Genomic DNA, 24,023 nt, shown 5'->3' with positions numbered 1-24,023 from the left:
GATCAATGGAACCAATAAAGGCTTCATCCATTAATGAGCAATGTGGTAATTAATGTTAGCCCTAAACCAATTAGAGCAGCTATTGCATTTGCTGGTAAGAACCAAAAGAGGTCCTGTCCATTTTATCTCTTTTCCTATTGCTCACTGCCCTGTTCTCAGCCGACTCGCAGATTACCCTTATAAAAAGTTCTGTGGAGGTATCATTATGGAAGCAATGTACGACTACCATATTTATTAGCAATGGTATTTATGGCTGTCCAAGCACTATTTGGCTGCCACCCCCAACTAACCCCCCCCCCCCCCCCCAACACAGCACCCCCTTTTTTTTTTTTTACAAAAATAAGTGCCAAAATGTTGCCTTTAGGGGTAAAACAGCTTGTCAAGACCTTAAAATGTTCTAATTATTTTACTTTGGAGTTGTAATATATGCCTTTAACATACAAAGATGACAATTTTTACATATTTTATTTCTAAGAGTATAGTAAACAAAATAATATTATTCTTTTAATTATCCAATGCTAATTCAGCTGGCTCATGAGAGTCATTTGTTCATGAAATATTGGGAAGATGTATACTCAGTTCCACAAAATTAGCAAGTTTAAAACAAGTCCTACGACTGCACGCGTGATCAATGTCGTGTGATGACACATCGCTGAAGTAATAAATCAGCCCTAGTAAATGTTCACATTGCAGCATTCTGCTTTAAAAGGGACGTGTGTTTCTAACTCACAGGTATCGGGTTACAGAGCTAAACGCGAATCTCGTTCCACCCCGATGACATCATCGCTCACCTGCCTATTGTGGAGGTATTTTGCCAGCAACCTCTCTCTCCCCCTCTCTTTTTTTTTTCTTACACCGCAGCTGTGTAGACAGAGTGACAATCCCAAGCACTCAATCAAAGGGCCTCTGATAGACACCTGGTCTGTACAGGAAACACAACACGCTTATAAATCAATACTATTGTTTTCGCATTGAAGAGCAGGACCAGTCCTGCCTGGAATCCATTACCTCACTTATCAGGCTACACCATTTTAACAAAGGACATTTTCCCTACCCACCCCCCTGCGCTTCTTGACTGATGTAGCAAAAGTAAGTTTTTTTTTCTTCTCCTTCTTCTTTTTCTTTTAATCCAAGAAAAGGTAATAACCACTGGAATAGATATTGTAGATAAGACGGGACATTGTAAATCTCACAGAGGAAAAAGGGACAGGAAAGGAGACTGAATTTGGAAGGAGAGGACAGCTCACAGAAATGATGGTAATCTTGGTTTATTTGCCATTATGGTTCTGCCTCCCAAGGGCTTGTAATGAATTTATGCACTTTAAGTGAATGTGAGAGCTGGCACAGCAACGGCTTGTGTGTATGTCTCATTGTGTTTCATAAATTATGGAGGTCATCCTTAATTATGTATTTGTTTTCGTGAGAGATTATGCGAGGGGTGTAAAATGTGATATGTTTTGCATGTTTTGTGTAGTGTCAGGGGACAGGAAGTGGGGACTCTTGCCAGGCTGCAGGCAGATCACAAAGATATAGTATGAAACAGTACATTCGCAAATACATCTGAAAGCATGGGACCCAGGGAATTAGGATGTGTAAGCATCCCAGAGGACAGTTTCATTGCTTAGAGGTTGCTCTTTCATGACTCAAGAGACCAGATGGAGTGTTCTTAGTGTTCTTTCTTTTGAGTTTCACCTTTTTTTCCCATATATGTGTGTGTGTGTGTGTGTGTGTGTGTGTATGTGTGTGTGTGTGTGTGTGTGCTCTTGTTTTTGTGACATATCAGGACTCAACTCTGTATAATGACATGGGTATGGCACCGGTATTACAAGGAGAGGGTGACTTATGAGGACATAACCCATGTCCCCATTTTTCAAAACGCTTATAAATCATACAGAATTAGTTTTTTGAGAAAGTAAAACTGCACAAAGTTTCCTGTGAGGGTTAGGGTTAGGTGTAGGGTTGGTGTAGGGCCATAGAATATACAGTTTGTACAATATAAAAACCATTACGCCTATGGGATGTCCGTGTGTGTGTGTGTGTGTGTGTGTGTGTGTGTGTGTATGTGTGTGAAATTAATGTGGATAATGCAACTCAGAAAATCTTTGAGTAATGTGTTGGACAACTGGGGGCCTTCAAGTCAAAAAGGTTGGTAACCACTGCTTTAAATTAAATGTGCAGTAAACTCAAGCAAACATCTTGATTTGCTATCTATTTACTCTCATTAGTATCTAGGAGAAACTATTCTGATATTAAAAAGATCTGATTTTCCTACGGGATTGACTGAAAAAAAAGTAAAAAGCAGCATTCGAAAGGTAGTAGGATAGATAGGAAAAAGAGAGACTGGTGCTCCATCCATCTCTTGGACTGAAAGCTATATTCCTAATTGGTGCTTACAGCGGGGCAGACCAAATAAACAGTAAGTAAGGTGTCTCCGTGGTGGAGGAATGTCAATTCTTGCAACTTGCTCAAGCCTGCACTCTGAATGGCTGTGTATTGACCCTAGCAGGCCCCCGGAGGATACTCTAATTGAAAATTAATATTGAATCAATGCCGCAGGCCATTTGCATATTGATTATAAACATCCAGGAAGGCACCAAGTATGCGCAGGATCAATAGAGCCCTTCTGCAGCTGGGTGAGCACACTTCATCACATGGCAGCTGCCTGCTCCGGAGGTTAATGACTGGTGCTTGTAGAGCTACTCTTGTCAGGTAGAATCCAACCAAGGATTCACCTTCCAAACCTAGAACTGGCTGCTACTGACAGATGGAGAGAAAAAAGGAGGTATGAGAGACGAGTCAGCCACTCTTGAGGCCAAACATTTAATACCATTGCCAGAGTACTTTTTTCTGTATATTTCAGTATGATTTAGTACCTGTCTTCGTTATTTTCTTAATTCTGTGGAGGAAAATTTTAAAGGTCCAAATAAAACTCGGTCAGCTGAAATGAACAGTATTCTTTTTTGACCACTTTTCACATTTTACATTCGTAAATACGTCACACTGCGAAAGTAAAATTCATTGCGAATGGTGTTTTTAAGTTGACTTTCGAAGGAAAAGACTGTATTTGTTGCTTTATTTGAAGTGTTACACTTGTTATGGCAACAAAACCCAGCTGGACAGTGCTGAGTGTTGTTCTAGGAGGACATACTGACCTTGTTTTCTGTCCTGCAGTTGAACCGTGAACCAACAGAAAGCAAATTATGAGTACATCTGTGATAGCTTGCTAACCTTGACTTCCTCTTTCTTTTGAGGAGTAGTGCTTGATATGAGACGGATCAGACGGGCCTCGTTTTAATTTTAGTAGAACGTTCGCAGCATTACGAGACAAAGGAAATAGAATCCAGCACTTTAAAGTCCAGATTATGATTCAACACATGCATTCCTCTCCCTGACTCCCTGTAATGCTTTCCACATGTTGGACGGGGACAGAGCAGAAGAGGTTGAGAGGGCAAATAAATGAGAGAGGGTGAGAGTTAGCTGTGAGAAGAAGAAAGAGAAGGTTTGGCTGGATATAGTTTCTTCTCTAAACCTCTCTAACACAACACACTGCCACAGGTGAAGGCCCTGCTATCAATTTATTGCGCAGTTTGGCCGCTAAGACACTTATCACCATTACTGTTGCTCATAGACAGAGCGCGTTACTCATGCCATTACTTTTGTAAATGATAATGATTTTTGCCTAGTGGAGTTTAAAATGAGAAAGATTTATATTAAAGGAGGGACCCGAGCCATAGCTAGAAACCAGAATACATACAGACGCTCAAGAGTGGGCTCTTTTGACTAGGCAGACCTTTTGACGCTCATTATAAAGCTGTAGATGGTCCACACGAGCACCATCTCCCCCCGCTGGATGGCCTGGTCTGCTTGAGATGCCTGGAGCCGTGGCTTGGGCCCTGGGAGCCAGGCTGCATCTGATTGCTCCATTACAAGCCCTTTCATTGACTTGGCTGCACTGAACTGATGAACTGAAACAGTGGACAAGAGCACATAATTGGGAGAAATGAATTCTTATCACAGCTTTCTCATGAGGCCGCCAGTCCTGGCTGGAGCCATGCAAGGCTGTTTTTACTGGAGCTCAGACAGAGAGGGAAAGGAAAAAAAAAACACACAAAAAAGAGGATCTGGGATGAGGCTTCCCCTTGCATCTGGTTCTGGATAAAGGGAAACAGAATGAATGGGCAATTTGGGCTTAATTTGAAAGCGGAGGCAGCCTAAGCCTAAGTCGGCCCGCCGTGAAACTCGCCCTTAGGCAACTGTCCCATTCTAATACCTCATTGCTCCTAGACGTATTAGAAGCGACGTTGTTTTGTTTCAAATAAAAAAGTGCAAAGGATTCTTTAGCGTCTAATGCACCCTGTTTATTTTCCTCCCAGCAGCCCCCGGGGGAGAGGCCTGTATTAGTTAGTGGCTTCACCCAGCTCATCTTTTCAGGCCACTCATCAGGCATGGCCGCCCCAATGTTTACCTGTGGGATGAATAATTAATGTGAGCTACCTGCTCCCTCATTTCAATGAGACAGACCTCTGGCTAATTAGAGAGAGTAGTCTTCCGCTCCAAGCCTCCACAGTGGGGATGACATAAACAGCAACAATAAAAAACAGCAATAACAAGAGCTCTGTAAATAAAAGCATGAAGTTGCAGCGCTGGTCCGTGATTGCAGAATTTGGTGGAGGGATTGGTAGAAAACATTGGAACCAATTTAGGGGTAATGGTGGTCTCAAAGGAGCAGAATAATAGTTAATCCCATGCTTGCCCAAGAGAGACCAGTGACAAGCAGGCTCTCTCTCTCTCTTTCTTTCTCGCTCTGCAAAGTCAGCACAAATAAGACACAGACACACACACACATACACACATACACACACACACACACACAAGCTAACCTTTCATTCCTACAAAATGCAGCTGAGTTGATCCTGAGACCATTAGCCTTAACGTTTCCTCTAAAAGTTGGAAAGTATTACTAATTGCGTGGCCAAGCATTCCTCTCACATTGCATAAATTAATACGAATATATAGCTCTCTTGGCTGATGAGCCCATCAGCCGCTGTTTTTTTTTATATCCAGACAAACCGCACACTTTTGAACTTTACATCACCAGCATCAGGGTTTGTTTGTCTATTTATTTTTGGTGAATTATTCACAATTGACACTAAATTAAATCTGATTTTATATATATATATATATATATATATATATATATATATATATATATATATATATATATATATATATATATATATATATATATAACAGATTTAATTTAGTGCCAATATATATTTATACATATTATATATTATTATAATGTTTATTATTATTATTATTATTATTATTTATTTTTTATTTACCATTTACCTTCTATTTTTTTGTAGAAAAAAAACAAAGGTTTATATTCAGCTCTGTTAAGGACAAAACTGAGGTTGATTATGAATAATGATTGTTAAAGAAAAAAAAATCTCCCTGCTACTTGTGTCATCTAAACCAAATTATTAAATTCAAATAAATAAATGTCAATTTTCATATTTGTAGAATTTGACAAAGCCATAAAGCAGACAAATTGTTTATCTTTAGACGTGTCATTTTCATGAATTATGCTTTCAGTTCAGTATTCAAATATAGAATTTTAGATATGCATACATATTCTAAATTCTAAAATAGGTTTAATAATATGAAAATGCACTTTAATATTATATAATAGTATTATATAAATCGTAAATAATAATAGAATGCACTTTATATAAATAGAAATTATATTATATAAACATTCATATGAAATATCAATTATTAATAGAAATTAATTTGGTTTGGAGGATACGTGAACAGCAGGTAGGTGTTGAATATTGCATATATCATAAGTAAATAAAACACAGTTAAGAGGGTCATTTTGCTCCCTTTTATTTTAAGGCAGCTGATGCATGTTCGAGCAAGGTTGGTGTAATCATTCACATCTCTAGACTTTTCATTCTCATTCCCTGAACCAAGAAAAGAAATGAAGTATTCTCACTTGACTTACATGACCCACGCTAGCGGAGCTGAATACAACCAAACTGACCGTGGAACTGTTGCCTCTGCCCTTCATTTGGGCTGAAGTATAGATATAAATAGCTAGGGGAGTGTGGAAAGCAAAGGAAATGATGGAAAATGTTGGCTTTGTTGGTGCAAAATCTTTTTCAAAGAATGTTTTTTTTGAGTCCTTTCTTTCCAGTGAGCCAGTCGCCATACAGCAAATTGGTAAACTGATTAGACTGAGATTAGAGGCTGCTGATAAGAGATTGGATGGATATACTCTCGAGATTAAATGGATAACTAGATCGGCTGATAGCTGAGTTGGTGCGTCGCCTCTCTTCCTCGACCTCACCAGTTTCTATTGTAATTAAGGCTTTAAGGTGTGCATATACGCAAATAAATAAATAAGGTCTGAATTATGTGATAATGAATTAATACATTACAGGAGGAGAATAAATAAGCCCCAGTTAATTGCGTAAGATGAGTCATTTTTCATTAGCTTTTTGAGGGGAAATCTCATTATATGCATCACAAACTATAATCCTCCTTTAGAAATATGTAAATTTACAATCACAGAAATAATAAATAAATAAACTGACAAGACGAAGGAGAGATACTTTTGAGCAGCATTATGTCATGTTCGCATTACGCATCCTTGGGCACCTCATTTGTCTCAACGTGACAAAAATGATCTTCGCCCACCAGTACATTGGATGAGTTTTGACTGCTGTGTGTACTGAAATCAAAACAATCGTCTGGTTAATGATACTGCAATAATTCTAGTTTTATTTCATATTTCATTGGTTTTAGTCTTTAGTATTTTCAATCAAGCCTCCAGTGAATGGTCCCTTTAAGGACCCTAGGCTGGCCTAATATTTGCCTAATGTTTGTCTGGCGCAACTCACTACTTTTAACATGCACATTATTTCTGTTACAGAAAGAGTCCTAGATTCTCTTAAGCACTGTACATTTTCATTTAGCTATTTACACTTTTCACCACATCATTTCCTAGATGAAAATGTGCTCTTCAACCCTGTAATGAGAATGTAGTGCGACTTTAATTATGAAAAAATGAGCATTCTTTCATTTGGTATGAGCTCTGAAGTATAACATTTTAGTTGGGCTGTCAGAATGCATACATATACTAGGGCATATACTCATGCAAAAAACACACAGGCAAATATTAATTGTCAGCCGGATAAACATATCTATAGTAATTACATCAGAAAATGGAGATGGGGCCGATCATGTTGTGCATAATTACTGCTGAAAAACAATGCATGTCTATTAAGCGTCATTATGGCGCTTTCACGGATAGCAATCCAATTACCACTAGTTTGTTTCTCACTGTAAATAGGCACATTCGAGACATTTGAGTGCAGCCCTGCAGTGTCTGAGCGTCTTGCGGCTCGGTGCAGCGGTTCACCGCTGTTCTGAGATCTGCTGGGTTTGTTAAAGGTGTTCTATTAGATATGTGACCATCAGCTGATCTGAGATCAGAGGCCAGGCTGGTGGTTGCATCTGATGGCTGCTGAATTATTTATCACGGCTGTAGGACGCTAGGCGCAGAGATCCAGACCTCAGTATGGCGGCAACTGTCCTCGCTAGTAGCCATTAGATGCCGTCTTGTACTACTACAGAGGGAGATTGTGCATGCGGTGGAGGGCAGATAATGGGGATTGGGGATGACCCTGCTCAATTTCTTCACACTGGGTCGACCCGAATGCCTCTTTGTCACTAAAGAGAGTGGGCAGGATGAGATTCTCCAGATCAAAGTGCAAAACTTTTTAATTAAGAAAGAAAAAAGGCTTTATTTGTCATGAAAAAGGAAAGATAGAAACAATCAGACATTTTCCTATTAAGGAGAAATGTCAAGCGCAGTGGTGAAGCGATAGTCTGCACGCTTTCCTTTGTTGTCCCTCCTGACATTGTGGGCTAATTTTTCATGGTTATTTGAACTGGAAAATGAAAGAGAGGTTTGCGATTATTTCCTATAAATGACAACACAATCGCATTACGCTTCAGTACAAACACAGAGAGGATATTGCCTTTTCATATTTCATGTGAACGTAATGGATGGGTTATGCAAAGATGCCCAGAAAGAAAGACAAATGGAAGAAGGGAGCAGCAAGTGTTTGATTTGTATTAGAAAATGGCCTGAAAGTGGGAGAGATGAACCGTGTTTCCTTTTTTCAATAACTGGTGGCAGTACTGAGCTTGTTTTAAGTGCCTGCACGATGTAACGATTGGATTTCTGTAGCGGATCGCTATTAGCTGCCACCGGGTGTGGAACTACAGCGGTCCGTTGTGTGTGTGCAGGGGGAAGCTTTTCTGTGTGTCCACACCACTGCCTCTACCCTCTGCCTGCCTGTGTTCCAAATTGAATGCTGGTATACCGCATGCTGCACAGTATTCTGCCTACTAATTTTTCAAAAATAATACAGTATGTGGAAAAAATAGAATGCTGCAGTGTTATCATGATCATGTTTTTTTTATTCATTTCTGTGTAAAAATCTGGTTATCTGACTATCTGAAATAGTTAAGAAGGACTACGGCGGTTAGTGGTTAGATTTAATGGTTAGATATGAGGAGACAGTACCCTATTCTGCTCATTATGAATTCTTGCATATTTTGGCAGATAATGACTAAAAAAAAGTGAAAAAAAGTCAAGAAGTGTTTGAAAAAATGAATGGTCAAGTATAGCAGAGATATAGCATTCTGCTGAGTATGAACTGCTGTGGCATATTTTATGTAGGGTGGCCATATGCACGGTTCATACAGGACACTTTCCAGCCAGGATTTTAATATTGCCTAAAATATCCAGGTTTTGGCTATTTGCACTGTGCAGGTCGACTGTAATGTGACATTCATGAGAGCTATAAGGGCCTTTCGCACCGCAGGAATCTTTTCATAATACCAAAACTTATTGTGGAACTACCCACTTTTAGGTGCGATTTTAGTACCGGACTGCCTTTTTCGCGATCCAAATTAGCTCCTAATCTGGAGCAGGGTCTAACCAGCACAAAAGGTACTAACCGTGACTTAAGTAGACATTGACTGGCCAGACGCGTTCGAAAATGCCCTCACCCGCCATGATTTAAAACACTGTGTAACATACTATAAACATTGTTTCAACTTATTTCGCAAGTATGATGAACAGCGAGAAATATACGGACGCTGAAGTGCAGGCACTTTTAGCAAATGTAGCACTACCAGTTGTCGTTGGAGATTCTTAATCCTCCTTTCCGTTCTTTCAGTCGCTTTACGTATATATGTCAACATTCCATGTCCATTATTGAGAAACCCGCGAGACGCAACAAAAACACAGCTCTGATCACAGTGTCCCCCATCCTCCTGTTGTTAACGGCATTCTTATTTGTTAACATTGTTGAACGGCGTGTACAAATGACATCACTGTCGACTGGATTATGTCACATCTTAGTACACATGGTCGGCGCGAATGCAACTCTTTAAATGATACTGGGAAACAGTAATTTAGTATACTTTACATGTAGTTCTGGAACTAAAGAGGTGCAAAAGGCCCTATAGAGAGCAGAGCAGATGGCTCCTTATGCTTTTGAATCACTATCGCACCTACTTTGGTATCTTTTTTATCAGTGAGCAGCAACACTTCAAGTCAAACAAACGAGCAAACATCTGAGCGTATTTGCATCGTTTCGATCGTTCCCTGTAGATCTCACCTTCTCATTATATACAATACCTGCATGTTATTGGTCAAACTGCTTTGGACGTTTTAGGCAATATCAAAATCCTGGCCAGGAGATGTCCCTTATGAACGGCTCATGTGGCCACCCTTATTTTATGAAATAACAACCATATTATTCCATGGCTTAAAACTGTGCATAACACCCACCGTACACATAATGCATACTTCAAAAAGAGTAAAAGTAAAATGCTAGTATGCTATTCCAAACAACCTGACTTTGCTTATGAATGCTACACACAGGAAACTCTTTTCCTTATAATAATGCTCAGCAACTCACTTCACTTCAGAACGTGCTTATGCATGCATACTAAGTGATTCACTATCGCGGTTCGCGAAGGCAAAAAACAGCATTGAAATCACACCTCTCAAAGCTGCGAGGGTGCAGTGGATTCCCAGGGCTCAAACACATCAATATGAAACCTGCTCTTATTTTTCCCAAATAAAATTGATTAAGTCATCTGGCATTCATAAGCCTTAAAATTCTGTTTTATCTCGTGGTCTGCTAACATAAACAAGCGGGTGGTGCTGCATGGGGTCTTCAATTGCAGGACACACGTTTCCTACAGAACGCCTTGGATGCCTACGGAGTCCACCTATGGTGGAATGCTGCTCTGTTTGAGTTTGTGTTTTCTTAATATCTGTTTTATTGAAGAACACAAACTGGTGTTGCATTATCCACACAATAATGACCACGCGCCAAGGTGGGCGCTACATACATACATGCGTACGTTCAGACCGCATTGATTTTCTGAGCTAATACCTCTACAGAGTGATCCACAGGCAGATGGATGCACTACAAAGATATGCAAATGCTACACTCAATATATCGACAGGCGGAGATCTTTCTCAGACGTCCCACTGTACCAGGCAGAGCAGTCTAAAGAGAGACGTAAACAGATAAGTAGCTGTTAATGGACAGGCTCTGGATTACACAAACATCAGACAAACCTTCCTGGACCTTCTGGTCAAACTTTTCCTGGTAGGATCCCGAGCATGTTGGTTGATGCATAGCATAGCAACTAGGTCTGTCCACCTGGTAATTAAATGGCATTTGTGGCCGTGCATGAGGAGAGATGAGCTATGAACAGAAGAGCTGTGACAATTTCAGGTTATATTTTTTTTAGGTCCCTTTTTACCAAATGAAAAATCAGTAAGTATTTTTTTTTTCCTGGGTTATACATATTCAGAGTGCCGTCAAGCCCCTGCCCTCAGTGGAAGGGGGGGGGTTTGCTCGGCTGTCATATCTGTACCATCACATTTTCCGAGCCACTGGTGAATATATCAGACTGTATTTGATTACCCTTCTTGATTTTTTCTTCTCCTTTTCCTTGTCTCAATATAACTGAAAGCAATGTAGTATGAGATCAAGATGAAGAAGGAAAATTTAGGTTATGTTAGAATGAGAGCAGTAGGCCAGTAGTGTGCGCTGTGGCCGTTGAGGGAAGCTCTGCCAGCCTGTCCTCTCCGGTGCGCAGGAAAATGTCTCCAGACGCTAGAGAGCAACGTCCACACGGCCCTTGCAACCTCACAGAGTGCAGGGCAGAAAAAAGCACAGCACACTGCTCTGCTATTAATGTGTTTTGTGTTTGAGAAACCAATGTCAAACACTACCTAATGGCTGCTGCGAGTGTTTGTGTGCACAAATGTCCCCACAAGGATAGTAAAACCTGAAATAATAAATACAATATATTTTTTTTGTAAATTAATGATTTTTGTTGTTGTTGTTGCTGAAACATAATATAATGTTTTGATTGTATTTTATCATGCTTAATATTTAGAATTGATTCAAATTTGGATTTTTTTATTTATTTATTATTTATTTATTTAAAAATCTGGGTTCTGATGGTCATGAAAAAAAACCTGGAAATAAATTTGGAATTTTCCAATTAATAAAAATCTCAAAATTCTCAAAAACTTTCTATAGTTAATATGATAACACATTACAATAAAGTCCGATTAGTTAATTCATTAACTGTCAATGAACAGTACATTTGTTACTGTATTTATTATTTGTCTTTGTTAACATTAACATTGTTCATTGTTAATTCATGTTAGCTGCAGTTAGGTCCATTAAATAATATCAACAGATATATCTTTTGATTTTAACAATGTATTATTAATTGTTGAAATTAACATTAAAAAAGATGAATGCATGCTTTAGAAGTTTTTGTCATTGTTAGTTAACTAATGTGACGATGGAACCTGTTTTACCATTCTATTCTATTCTATTCTATTCTATTCTATTCTATTATATTATAAAGCAAACGCTGGATTTGATTGTGAATGAAATGCTCTTTTATGTTAGTTCTTTTAAAGGAATTGGCCAAACCTGCACACAAAACTGTCTGAATAATTAGTGATTCAGTCTGAATGCATACGTGTGTCCTGTGCAGCCTTCTGTTTATTTACGTATTTCACTGTAATTTTGTGCGAGCATTCTGATGTGTGTCACTTTCAAGTCACTTCCTCATGATGACAGGCACAGATCAGAAGCTATTGGAAATGTCATGCTTGTGATGTGATGTCACATCAGGTATTGAAACCAAATGATGTCTGTTCAGAAGAGGAGGATTTGACAGTGCCGTGTGTAAATTCGATTTCCCCTGATTAGCCGTCTCCTTCCACCGCAGAACGCGTCAGTAGGTGAGCCATCCACTGAAAGGGCCAGTGATTTTGAAAGGCTTGGGGGATCAAATTAAGTGTTGCGTAGAAGGGTCTGTGGGGTCGACACAGGGTGTATGGAGAGCCGGGTGCGAGACGGAGAAAGACGGGGGAGGGGTGACTTGAAGCTCTTGTTCTAAAGCAGTGTGAGCTTTCCCTTCTGTTTGTGATCAACTTGCTGTTTTAAGTTTGCTAGTTGTTAGCTAGCCCACCCTCCTCCTCTTCCTCCTCCTCCTCCTCCTGTGCCTCCCCCCTCTGGCACACAGCCCCATGGAGACACAAAGTATTCATTCACATTTAGATTTGGGGGTCACGACAGGGCCAGTGCCGAGCGAACGCCATGGCTTCTGGAAGACAGGTCAGGAATCTGCCACATAACTCAACCCTGCTCCGATACAGAGCCACGGCCCTTAAAACCAAAGAGGTACTTAGCTTTTCTTTTTCCGTGCTGGAGGTGAGCGTGTGTTTGTTTGAGAGTGTGGGAGTGATAAAGACAAGGTTGTCCTGTTCTCGTCCTGGTGTGCGTGAGAGGGAAGGTGTTGCTGTTGTTTGGGAGTGTGGTCACCATGTGCACTATGTCGGTCTCGCTGACGTTTGCCTGACTCACGCTCTGTGTTTATGGTGATGGAGGGGTTTTCCCAGTGTGCATTGTTTTGAGTGGGTGAACTTTTTGCTTCAAAGGCAGTTTTAGAGAATAGCTTAAATATTTTGTTAGGGAATTGTTTTATGATTATTTGGTTGCATTTCAACCCTATCATTTATTTTCAAAAAAATTATGTATGGTAGAGTAATGAAGTGGCTGCGACTGGAACATATTTGTTTACTTCAGAGTTTATTCTTGATTCTGATTGGTTTACTGACATTCCATTATGTGGATTCGTTTTCTAAAACTTCATGACATTAAATCGTTTTTAGTCTTGACCGCATTACAGTTTCACACTTCCTTTCTGAACAACACTCTTAAAAATAAAGAAGCTTTATTTGCATTTATGTTTCCATGAAGAACTTTTAACATCCATGGAACCTTTCTATTGGACAAAAGTTTCCTTATAGTGAAAAATAGATTTCTCTGATTATTAAATGTTCTTCACAGTAAAAAAAAAAAAAGATTTGAAAGGTTCTTTATGGCAATGCTTTTTTGGAATCATTATTTTTCTGAGTATAAAGGTGTATTAAGATGTTTTAAACATAATTCTTCAGAAATTAATAAATTCAAGAGCATTTCAGGATACAAATCTTACAAATATACACCATATATACATGCGGTAACTGTGGTTAAAGCAGATTTGATTCTGGACCGCCACGTTGATGTGCTTTTAATTTTTAAAAATTCAGCAGTCAATCATCAATTATTTCTCACACATTATAGTGCATTTGATGGACCTTGACAGGAGGGTTTTCGCCCATGCAGTGATGGTCTCCACAGATTACGGCTGGACTCGGATGGAGGCAGTGTTTTTTTATGTGTTTTTGGTTTAGGGGGGGGTCCTGTTTGGGGTGGGAGGGGCACGGACGTAGCCGGAGAAGTGCTGATATGAGGAGTGGACAAAGCGTGAAAGCCCTCAGCATGGAGCCTATGTCCCATTGTCCCGCCGAACGCTTCTGTCACTTTCATTTTACACCGCATGCTCCGAAGTCAGGACAGCTTTGATATAGGGAAGGGGTGCGGGAGCGGATGGCTGGGGGCCAGAGAGGGATCACGTAGAGAGAAAAAAAAAAGAAGAGGGGGAAATGTGGCCCCACAGATTTACAGTGATGTGTGCTGTGACACCTGGTTAAAATGATAACCCGTGCTTCGGTAATCCTAATGAGAGTAATGAGAAAGAGCAGGCGCTCACAGAGAGACCGACGCACACCGCTCCACTGCGCTCTGGCTGGAGGAAGGGTGAGGCGAGGCAGGCCAGAGACTCGCCTCATGAGTCAACGCTAAACCTACAGAGGATCCCAAGAGCTTCTCAGGTATGGTTCCTCAACGTGAACGTGTCTTCGAGAGCACCAGGCTGATTTCTGTTGAGTTAGATGCTGGGTTTGTGTTATGAACGCGTACGCTGGCCTTTTGGTCTGGTTAGGAGAGGTTGGATGGAGCAGTCGTTACCATGTATCATTTATTTGGCGGGTTGTGCCTGTCAGTATGATTAGTATGTGTGTAATCACCGTTCTTCTGGGGAAACAGTGGAAGGCAGCTCGGCCTCATCTGAAGGTAGTCGCACTGTCTTCTGAGTCTCATCGCTTGGCGCGGACTTCCTGTCTAGCATCTGCTTTTATCATCTCCACATATTTCTCTGTCCGTGTTCTGTATATATTTGTCTGTGCCTTTCTAACCTCTCTCTGCCTTCATCTGCTCTGTGTGTTTGTGTGTGTCTTGCCGATTTCTCTTCCTTGCTTGTATAGGGTGACACCTATAGGTCAGTTTGAGATACTGCACACTGTGTGTGCCGGAACATTTCATCTCCAGTTCTCTAACACATTATCATGCAGCCTCCATACAAAATTGCAGTCCGTTTTCTGTATCCACATCTGGCTTTGTTGAGATATTGTGAGATGGTGTTTCCTCTGAGAACAGACATGCTTTGTAATTTCAGGCACTGCGGTGGGTTTATTCGGTTGGCGTGATTAGATTAAGGCAAAAGTTTAATATCACTGTATGAGGACGGGTTAATGAGGACGATTAATTAGAAAGCCTAACCTTCAGGGTATTGTCCTTTACATTTTTAGGATTTGGGTTAGCAAATGGCCTCTCACCATTGCTGCCAGTGCTTCCTCTTAATCTATTTCCAGGCCAGATATATGACTACATTTGGGTGGGTTCTTTCATTTGCAGTGTACTCTAAGGCCACTTGTGACCTTTCATTAATTATGGCTGGCCCGGGTTTAATCATTGTGTACTGCGGTGGAGATGAGGAATTGGCACATTCATTTGCCTCTTAGACACACGGCCATGGGTGGAATTAAATGTCTACCTATCTGCGTACTACTGGAGGGGGGAGGGTGGCTGGCATACAGTCGAGGAGCGAGATGTTGATGAAAAAGGGGTTAAAGATGATTTTAGGGTGGCAGCTGTTGCGTGAAGTGACTCTCCATTAAGAGAAAGAAGTGTGCTAGAGCAGGAATTAGACACACTGGCGGCTCTTCCAGAGGTGTAAATTCTACCTGGGGATTATTTTGTAATCTGGCTGCTTCTGACTCCATATCATATAGTAATTCCTTGCCTGGCGAAGGTGGATTTATCTAGACTGCAGTGCATGTTGCTTTTTTTTTTCTTTCCAGCCTATTTCTCGGCCCAACGCTGGGTAATGTTGGGTTATGGAGAACAGGCATGTATGTGAAAGAATAAAATTTTGTATATGTATAAATAGTCGGTTTGTCCACTTATGCACCGTCATTTAAACACAGAATCAGTGTGAGCTCTGGGTAATATGGCCTAACTGCATTAATCCATACTGCGATCAAGCTCTAGGTGCTTCATATACACCGAACACAGGTGCAAATGCAAAAAAGCACTGAGCAAATCACACATTTTTTTTTCTTTTTTTGTTTTTCTTCTTTATGAAGCTTTTGTGTTTGTTTTTAGAAAGAAAAAAAAACTTCAATGAGGCTGAGATGAAATTAACTACAGTTCTGTTTATCTACGTCCTCTTTCAAATCTGCACTTCTGTTTTATTTAATAATTTGCCTGTTTTTGCATTTGTTCATCTGATGTGTTATTGCTGTAATGCTGAAAAACAGCTTTTGTGAATTATCACGTGCAGTTTATAGCCCTGCAGTGTACAGACGACTCTGTATACCAGTGTTTTCTTGTGTAATTACTTTCTCCCAGAATCCCACAGTGGAAACCACAGCGAGTGATCGTAGGCTTTGGCAAATGGTCTGCGCCAGTCGCGTTTCCTCTCGGTGCATCAATAATTAAAACAGTGCAACAAAATGCAGAATTACACATAGCAATCCACACAAGACCATCAGATGTAAATGGCTTTAACTGCTCTAGATACACACACACACGCACTCACACACAAATGGTTTCTTGTAACACATTAAGTCAAGGAGATGGAAATGTTTAGAGATGTTGATGTATTACTCGCAGTGAGAGAGTTATGGTGGAGGCGTTTATTAAATACGCCGCTCCATGTTCATGCAGAGACCAAAAAAGCGTTTTTGAAGAATGATGGATTGAGGTTGTGCTTTAACAGTTCTAGAAACCCAACACTGATGAGAATAAACTTTAATGGATTGTGGGGTGGCTTTTGGAAGCGGCTGGTCCAGATTCAAGTCGCGTCCCAGGCGGGCTTCTAAAGTTGCTGGCACATTATTGGACAATAAAAGCTGTTTTAAGTTAAGGGTTCAAATATTGTCATGGAATAGAGATCTTTGAGCGTGCAGATGAATATTTGAACAGGATATTTCAGCGGTTGTTGTTGTCCTGTCGATACGTCAATAACCCACCTGATAGAGTGTAGAGTGCATGGGGAGGCATTTTCAAAAGAAAATTTAAGTACATTTGCTGAGAATTAGCTGACTTGTGTAATAACTGATAAGGCTTATTGACTGCCACGGACTTTACTGTTGCAAAATCAATGTTTGTGTGTGCTAGCCACGATACTTTTAAACAAGCTCGGCCCAGGAAAGGGGGTGCTCGGGGGGCACGAGGTGGGAATAAAAAGGATTGATGCCCATTTTATTATCTGTTTTTCAGCTACTTCTCTCTGTTACTTACACATGGCATTATTGGAGATCCATTGTTGGGGGTTTGCTGCCTTTAAATGGCCTAATATATTGAGCAGGGTGCTTTTAAGATGGTTACAGGGGGTTTCTGCATTTGACTTGGCAAAATAAAATGAATTGCAGGCGGAGTTAATTTTGTTATTTTTTTTTTCTTTGCATTACATTGGGTTTTAAAAATGAACGTAAAAATGAGCCAGCAGCAAACTGCAGCAAGGGACTGTAATTATGAACATTGGGAGAAGTACTAGAGAGAGCGTCGCGCAGAAACTCTCCTCTCTCTTAAAAAACTCGCACAATTATTTTTCCTGTCTGCATGCTCGGAGCCGCTGTGGAAAATGTGTGTATGTCTCTACCACATGTGTGCGGTTTGCTGTAGTTTTATGTTCATATTAAACAGAGGAAGTCATAAAGATATTTGTGTCATGGTCCTGCATAAATGAAGAATTATAACTCTGGAGTCCAGGCTTGTTTTAAAAGAAATCCAAAAAAAATATGCCATCAAAAATATAAGACATTATTAAAATAATCATGTGCTTAAAGGGATAAAATGTGTAATTTCCAAATGCATTTTGTAGGTACAAATATATTACAAAAAAAAATGCAAGTGTGTGTGTGTGTAAGGATATAAGTATACAGAGAATGTTATAAATTTAACAGCATATTAGATTTATATATTATACACTCATACAGGCCTATATGTATATGCTTTTTTAAATATATAATGTAATAGCAAAAAATAGATAGATAGATAGATAGATAGATAGATAGATAGATAGATAGATAGATAGATAGATAGATAGATTGATTGATTGATTGATTGATTTTGCTGTTGTATTTTATGTAATGTATGGTCCAGCATGTGTGGTCGGAGAGAGAAACAGCTGCTTTAAATGCTTGTCAGAGAATGTAACTGTTGTGGGCTACTGTAGAAAAAAAAAATGCTACCGTCCCTTTAAGTGCTTCCACCAATTCTGATGGAGTGCTGATTTACATATCCCATCCTCTCCTCCCCCTTCAGGAGAGCTGAGTGAGGATGTGGAGGCTGCCAGTGAGACCACCACAGATCAGGAGGACCAAACCAAAGACAGAGAGAGTGGGGGGGAGAGGGAGCTCACCAAAGGGACAGGTAAGCCCTATCTTCCCATTTTACTATACAGGGGGTCCAGTTTAACAGGGGGGTGTTAGATTTTAGGGTTTTCGTTTTCACACTGAGAATCCTTTATATTCCACAGCTCCAGTGTTGTGGCTTATTAAATAAGATGATGTTTCACCTCAAATATTTCAGTGCTCTTTAAGAAGCTATTTTTATTTTCCAAGAATCAAGTTTAATTGACTATGCTTTACTTCTCACCCCTGAGGATTTAGTTTGGAATTCCCAGGAAAAATTATCCCTCGTTATGGCGAATCTGGTCAAGTGACAAAAAAAAACAAAAAAACAAGTCAGAGTTACAGTGCAGCCATGTGTCTAAACACATGTGACCGTGTTCTCTGCCACACACACACCTCTGAAGAATGCTATCAGATAGGAGTATTTTGCAGGCAGGGATGTTGGGGGGGGGTCAGTTGTGGCAGGTGCAGGCGTCTGGTTTCATAGAGAGGTGTGGTTTAAGAGGAGGGGGGTTGCTTTGGGTGTTGGAGTGGATTGGGGTGCAGAGGAGAGAGAGGCCTGTGGAGGTGTAAGTGGAGATCAGTTGTGCGTTGCTGTGCTGCTGATGTGTTTGGAAAGTGGCGAAGGCCTGCCGCATGTGCTCCGTTACGAGCTGGTTTGTGCATGCTTGCATGTGAGAGAGTCACCTGACCTCTGGTTTGTTACTATAGTCATAATTATGTACCTGTGCATGATATGTACCATTTTAAAATGACATAACACTTCCCTTCAGATGTCATTAGTTAACGTTAGTTAATACACTAAAATATTAACAATAAGCAATACATTCGTTTTTATGTATGTTAGTTCATAAAACTATAGCTGTTCAACTATGAACTAGCCGTTCATAGTAAATAACATTAATAACTATGATTATTGTTTAATAGGATAGCACTCATGGATTGATCTCAGTGAATGTATACTTACTGGTGGTGCTGTATAAAATGGTTGGGTTTGGACGTTGAGCATTAGTCATGTCCTTGGACAGGTGCGTGCTGGTCTGAATGTGAGGTGTCCATTCTCGCTTGCCATATCTCATTTTAAGTTCCATTCACATGTTGTTCAATTTGTGCCAGTGTGGAAGCCGTTTGATTGCGAGGTGGAATTAGTCAGGGCATGCACCTGTCTGGAACAAGTGTTTTCACTACAGCTGTACCTCACAGATGACAGAATATAACTTTTATTTCTTCGTGATAGCAATTTTAGTCTTTTGCATGTTCCACATTTTATTAGTATCATCATTATTTTTTAAATCCCAAAACTACAGCAAAAAAAAAAAAAAAATCATTGGAGCATTTGAAGGCAAATCTTTTAAAACGTCTTTTGATTTTTTTTTTCAACTTTGATTTTAAATGAGGCTGAGTTGACTGTGCACTTTGAGCGAGTGCCACTCGGCTTTGATGGGGAGGAATAATGATATGCATCGCTTGGCTGAAAATGGCTAAAAGTATCAAAATAAAGCACTTTAAAAAGCATTAAAATGAGCTGCCTGATTAATAATTCAGCCGTTACCTGTGGTGCCGAAGAAGACGACTGTGCGCATTAGGAGTCCTGCGTCTTTTCTGAATTTCCATACAAGAATATTCAATTCTTATCCTCCCCCTGTCAGTTGCTAATCACCAAATAAGTGTGTTTCTGTGTTTTCACAGAGGAAAGATGTGCTTGCATATGAAAAATTTACAGGCTTCCCAGCAGCTTATTAGGAACGCTTAGTTAAAAATAGTGTGCATTAGGAAGCCAGGTCTAGGGTGCTGTTTGATGTCTGAGGGGAGGTGGAGAAGGGAGGAAGGAAGGAAGGAGTGACGGGGGTGGAAGAGTGAAACCTGGTGGTGTTGTGATCTAAGATACTGGTGCTGCTTTAATGGAAGCTCTTTTATATTCTTGTGTTTAGAACTCACTTTCATGATTGACGGACAGAGCGGTGTGAGACGCCGCTACGAGAGGCTTTCTGAACTCTGCCTCGGAAGTGCTGGAATGCTTTTAGTAAACAGAGGCTCTCTTGTTTTGGCTGGAAATTGTCTGAGAATGTGTGTGGAGAATGCATCAATGGTTAGCTGCTGGACTCCGTCGTGATGGGGACGTGGCTAACCTGTTATTTAAAGGCACGTATCCGAGCGGATTTGAGTCACCCTGTCTGCACGGGCTGTTATTAGGGCCTGTCATTAGTGTTGTTGAAGTTTTTCCTCTCATCCTAGTCATGCGAACACTGAGTGTTGAAACGTGGTTCACAGATGACTCTCAGGTTGAGCGTTTTAGTACCATCCGAGTTAAGCCGTGGCCAATCTGATGGGTCTCTTTTGAATATGTAATTTAGTGCATTTAGAGAGAGTTTGTGCTGGATGCGTATCGTGTAGGCAGGTAAGGAAAAAGATACAGATAAGTTTTTCAAGGTTAACTTGATTAGATTAGTATAAAAGCATTCCATAATAGTCAAAAATACATATCTGAAAAATACGAACATCAGCATTCATCCATTTGGTGAGTGTTGGGTTAGCATTAGTGCAATGGGGGGATACTAAAGAATGAGGGATGGATAGATATGTGGCAGAAAACAAGGATAGAGGGCATAACGGATGGACAGATAAAGTGGAAGATACATGCCAATGTTGACATGAAAGAGATGAGAAGGATTGTTAATTCACTTAAGGACTGGAGGAGCAACCACAATATGATTTTATATGTTTAACATAAATATAGGTGGGGAAGGGGTGGTTTACAGGCGGGAGGGGGCGAGTGGGGGGGGTATGTGGTCCTCGGCAGGTTTATGAATAATTCCTTTCAACCCCCAACTTTCAAATTACTGGGGTTATTGTGAGGGAGGGTGAATAATCTGATGCAGGTCAGACGTTATCTGACACGGAAGCAGCAGCCCTCCAAATTGGTTCCATCTCTTTTGCCTTATATATTTACTTAAATATATGAATGCCAGTGATTGGATGTGTGTGAGACACTGATAGGAGAGACAGAGACAGCATTGAGAAGGACAGCAAAATAATTGTCCTCTGACTGCAAGGTGAACATTAGCACCACCTGGAAGCAGTGGAGTGTATTACAAGTGAATCTGAATCCATCTCCAACTTGATTTAATGGCTTTGATGTCCCTCAATAGATTTTACAGGAGTTGATGTGAATAGGCAGGAGCTCTAGCCGGGGTGTGTTATAATCGAAGTAAATGCAATCGTAGCTGTCAGGGTTGTCAGCTGACTGCATGAATAACGCTGAAGAAATGGTACATATGCGGATCATGATTTTTTATGATGCCATATTTATTGCATCATCCTGAGGGTGTTTTAAGATGAATTTACCAGGTAGTGAAACAACCTGAAAAGCATGTCACTGAAGTTGTTCCTGACACCCTCTCTCTGAAACGAAGCATCAGTCAAAGCTGTTTTAAAAACACAGACGCGTTTGCATATTCATATTGTGTCCTTTAAAAATTTGTCATCCCTTAAATTAAAATTACTTTTGTCTTGCAGACTAATAGGCTATAAATTGTCCTTGTTTGTAAGCCAGCACTCACAGAGACGTGTGTTTATGAGTTTTACTCCCTGTATTCTAATTGCCATGGCGTCCTGAGAGAGAGAGTTGCATGTATGTGTGTCAGTGCGTGTATGTCCTCTAAAGGTGATTGCAGCATTAGCTCCCACCTAGCCATACGAAGATTAATAACACATCCACTAATTGATATCTCCTTTTAATTTATTCATTTTAAATTTGTCTGTGTAGCAGTCACGCCTGTGGGGTTACATGGGCACTTCCTTTGCAGAGCCTTGGAGGTGGTCCTTTCATTTAATAGTGGTTATACACCAAGGGAACTGTTATATGATAAGCCTTAATATGGAGTAGTGTTGGCGTTAGGCTTTGGATGTAATTTTCTTTATTTGAAATTAATTGATACAGAGTAATTACCTGAGAAATATGAGGTGAAATGGAATATAGCCCTTTGTTGCTCAGGGCACCGACGCAGTCTACAGATTAAAAAAAGGAGGGAAGAAAAGCGGGGAGGGAATGAGCAGAAAAATATAGTATTCAGTTATTGTCAGCCATGGTAAAAGTGAATGACTTATAGCACTGGGGAGTTGGACCGCTCCTTCGTATTAACGGTTAAATAGCAGATGAACTGGGAGGAGGACTTTCATGAGGAGCAGTGAGAGAAGGTATTGGGAGAAAAGAAGCACAGACAAGAGAATGATGGAGGAGGTTTGACCTCCTGAAAAGAGAAGCATGGGATGCTGTTATCTTAGTTTTGGCTTCTTAACTAGCCTAACCAGCTAGATACATGGTCAACCAGCTTACCTTGAAGGACCATGCTGGTGGATCACCTTTGGTCCATCAGACTTTGTACCAAACTAAACCACCATAGAACATGTTGATGACTTGCCTTTTTAGATTCAAAAGCTGGATTGGATAAGGTGAAGAAAAACTGACAACTTGACATTTCCATTGCCTTATTGGGAGCACATCTCCAGAACTTTTTTGCAAATGCACATGCTGCACTCAATATGCCACAAGAAATCATCTTTCTGTTCTTTCCCTGTCCGCCCACTTTCAGAGTCCAGTTAGTCTCGTAGGAGATGACTTCCCAAGGACACCTGGGTAATGAAATGATGGCAGCTGTGGTTACATTTGTGGACATTTTCAGACTTGTTGCGTTACTGCTGCCATGCTTGTGTCAGTCAAACACTTCTGCAGTGCTTACCTTCCATGAAAGCGCTTCACGTCTCTGATTTAGAGGCTTTACACTCAGCACTGACAGCCTCCTCTGGCTGACTGAGAAATGCTTCTCAGCTCCAGGGGTTGAGAGAAGGTGCCAAAGTCCAATTCACTTACGGGACACTCCAGAACAAAGACCTCCTGCTTATGGAAAAGGCCCATGAATTAATAATCAACTAATTGACTTTTAAGACTTTTTCACTGCTTCCCCTTTGGCTTTTGTGATGTCAGATGAAAATTGGGGCGTTGTCGCTGTCTCTGTGGGTTTTGCTGCAAGCACGGTCTACTGCTGAATGGTAGAATTGAGGTCAGATGTACAGATACATTAGGATGGTTTTGAAAAAAGGCACATGGGGCAAAGAGTGCACACAGGCGGGCTGATGTAGTTCCCACTCCTCCCTGTTAAAAACTGTGAGGCTTTAAAAAAGTAGTTAGTAGTTTTAGTGTAATGCTGTGTTTCTGGGAATTAATATACATTTTAGAAATGAACTGAATATTACTTTTGTTATAAATACTCATTAGGTTGATGTTTTGCAATAACGAGACTATTTGTCTATAGTGGCTATTTAGAGGCTATTTTGACCATTTTGAAATTTGATTCAGCCAAAATTTGTCCATTTTGAGATTAGTAGTGTTAGATGATATTTGGGCATTTTGAAATTATTCCGTTTATACAATAATTAGCCACTTTTTTATTATTTATATTGGTTAATAGATTATTGGCTATTATTTATACTTAATTATTTTATGATCTGGTGATATGATATCATTTGCATCTGTTTATATTGATCTTTTACCTCTTGACTAACTGAATATATATATTTATATATTTATATGTATGTATGTATGTATGTATGTATGTATGTATGTATGTATTTTTGATTACGTTCATTAATTTTGTCTTAATCTCCTTTCATGGTTTCTTAAATTGTAAACCCATACCCTTTGAAAACCCAGTAGTACACAGTGAACATAACAGAGCCTGCCACATATAGCCAGGTTCATGAGCAAAGACCAGGGAAAGGGAGGGGAGAAAAAGAGAGATCCCTACCA

General features: G+C 40.2%; 1 protein-coding gene across 1 annotated transcript in view; it reads left to right on the top strand.

Moving 5' to 3' along the window:
- Positions 1–24,023, top strand: part of LOC132110693 (zinc finger homeobox protein 3-like) — a 140,176-nt gene that overhangs the window by 101,157 nt on the left and 14,996 nt on the right. Inside the window, exon 5 of the mRNA XM_059517522.1 lies at positions 18,129–18,236. Coding sequence (XP_059373505.1) covers positions 18,129–18,236 — 108 coding nt within the window. The remainder of the gene's footprint in view (positions 1–18,128; positions 18,237–24,023) is intronic.

Source organism: Carassius carassius, chromosome 2 (genome assembly GCF_963082965.1).
Source record: "Carassius carassius chromosome 2, fCarCar2.1, whole genome shotgun sequence".
Taxonomy (NCBI): domain Eukaryota; kingdom Metazoa; phylum Chordata; class Actinopteri; order Cypriniformes; family Cyprinidae; genus Carassius; species Carassius carassius.
Note: the sequence above shows the minus strand (reverse complement) of the source record. Positions and strands in the feature narration are given on the sequence as shown.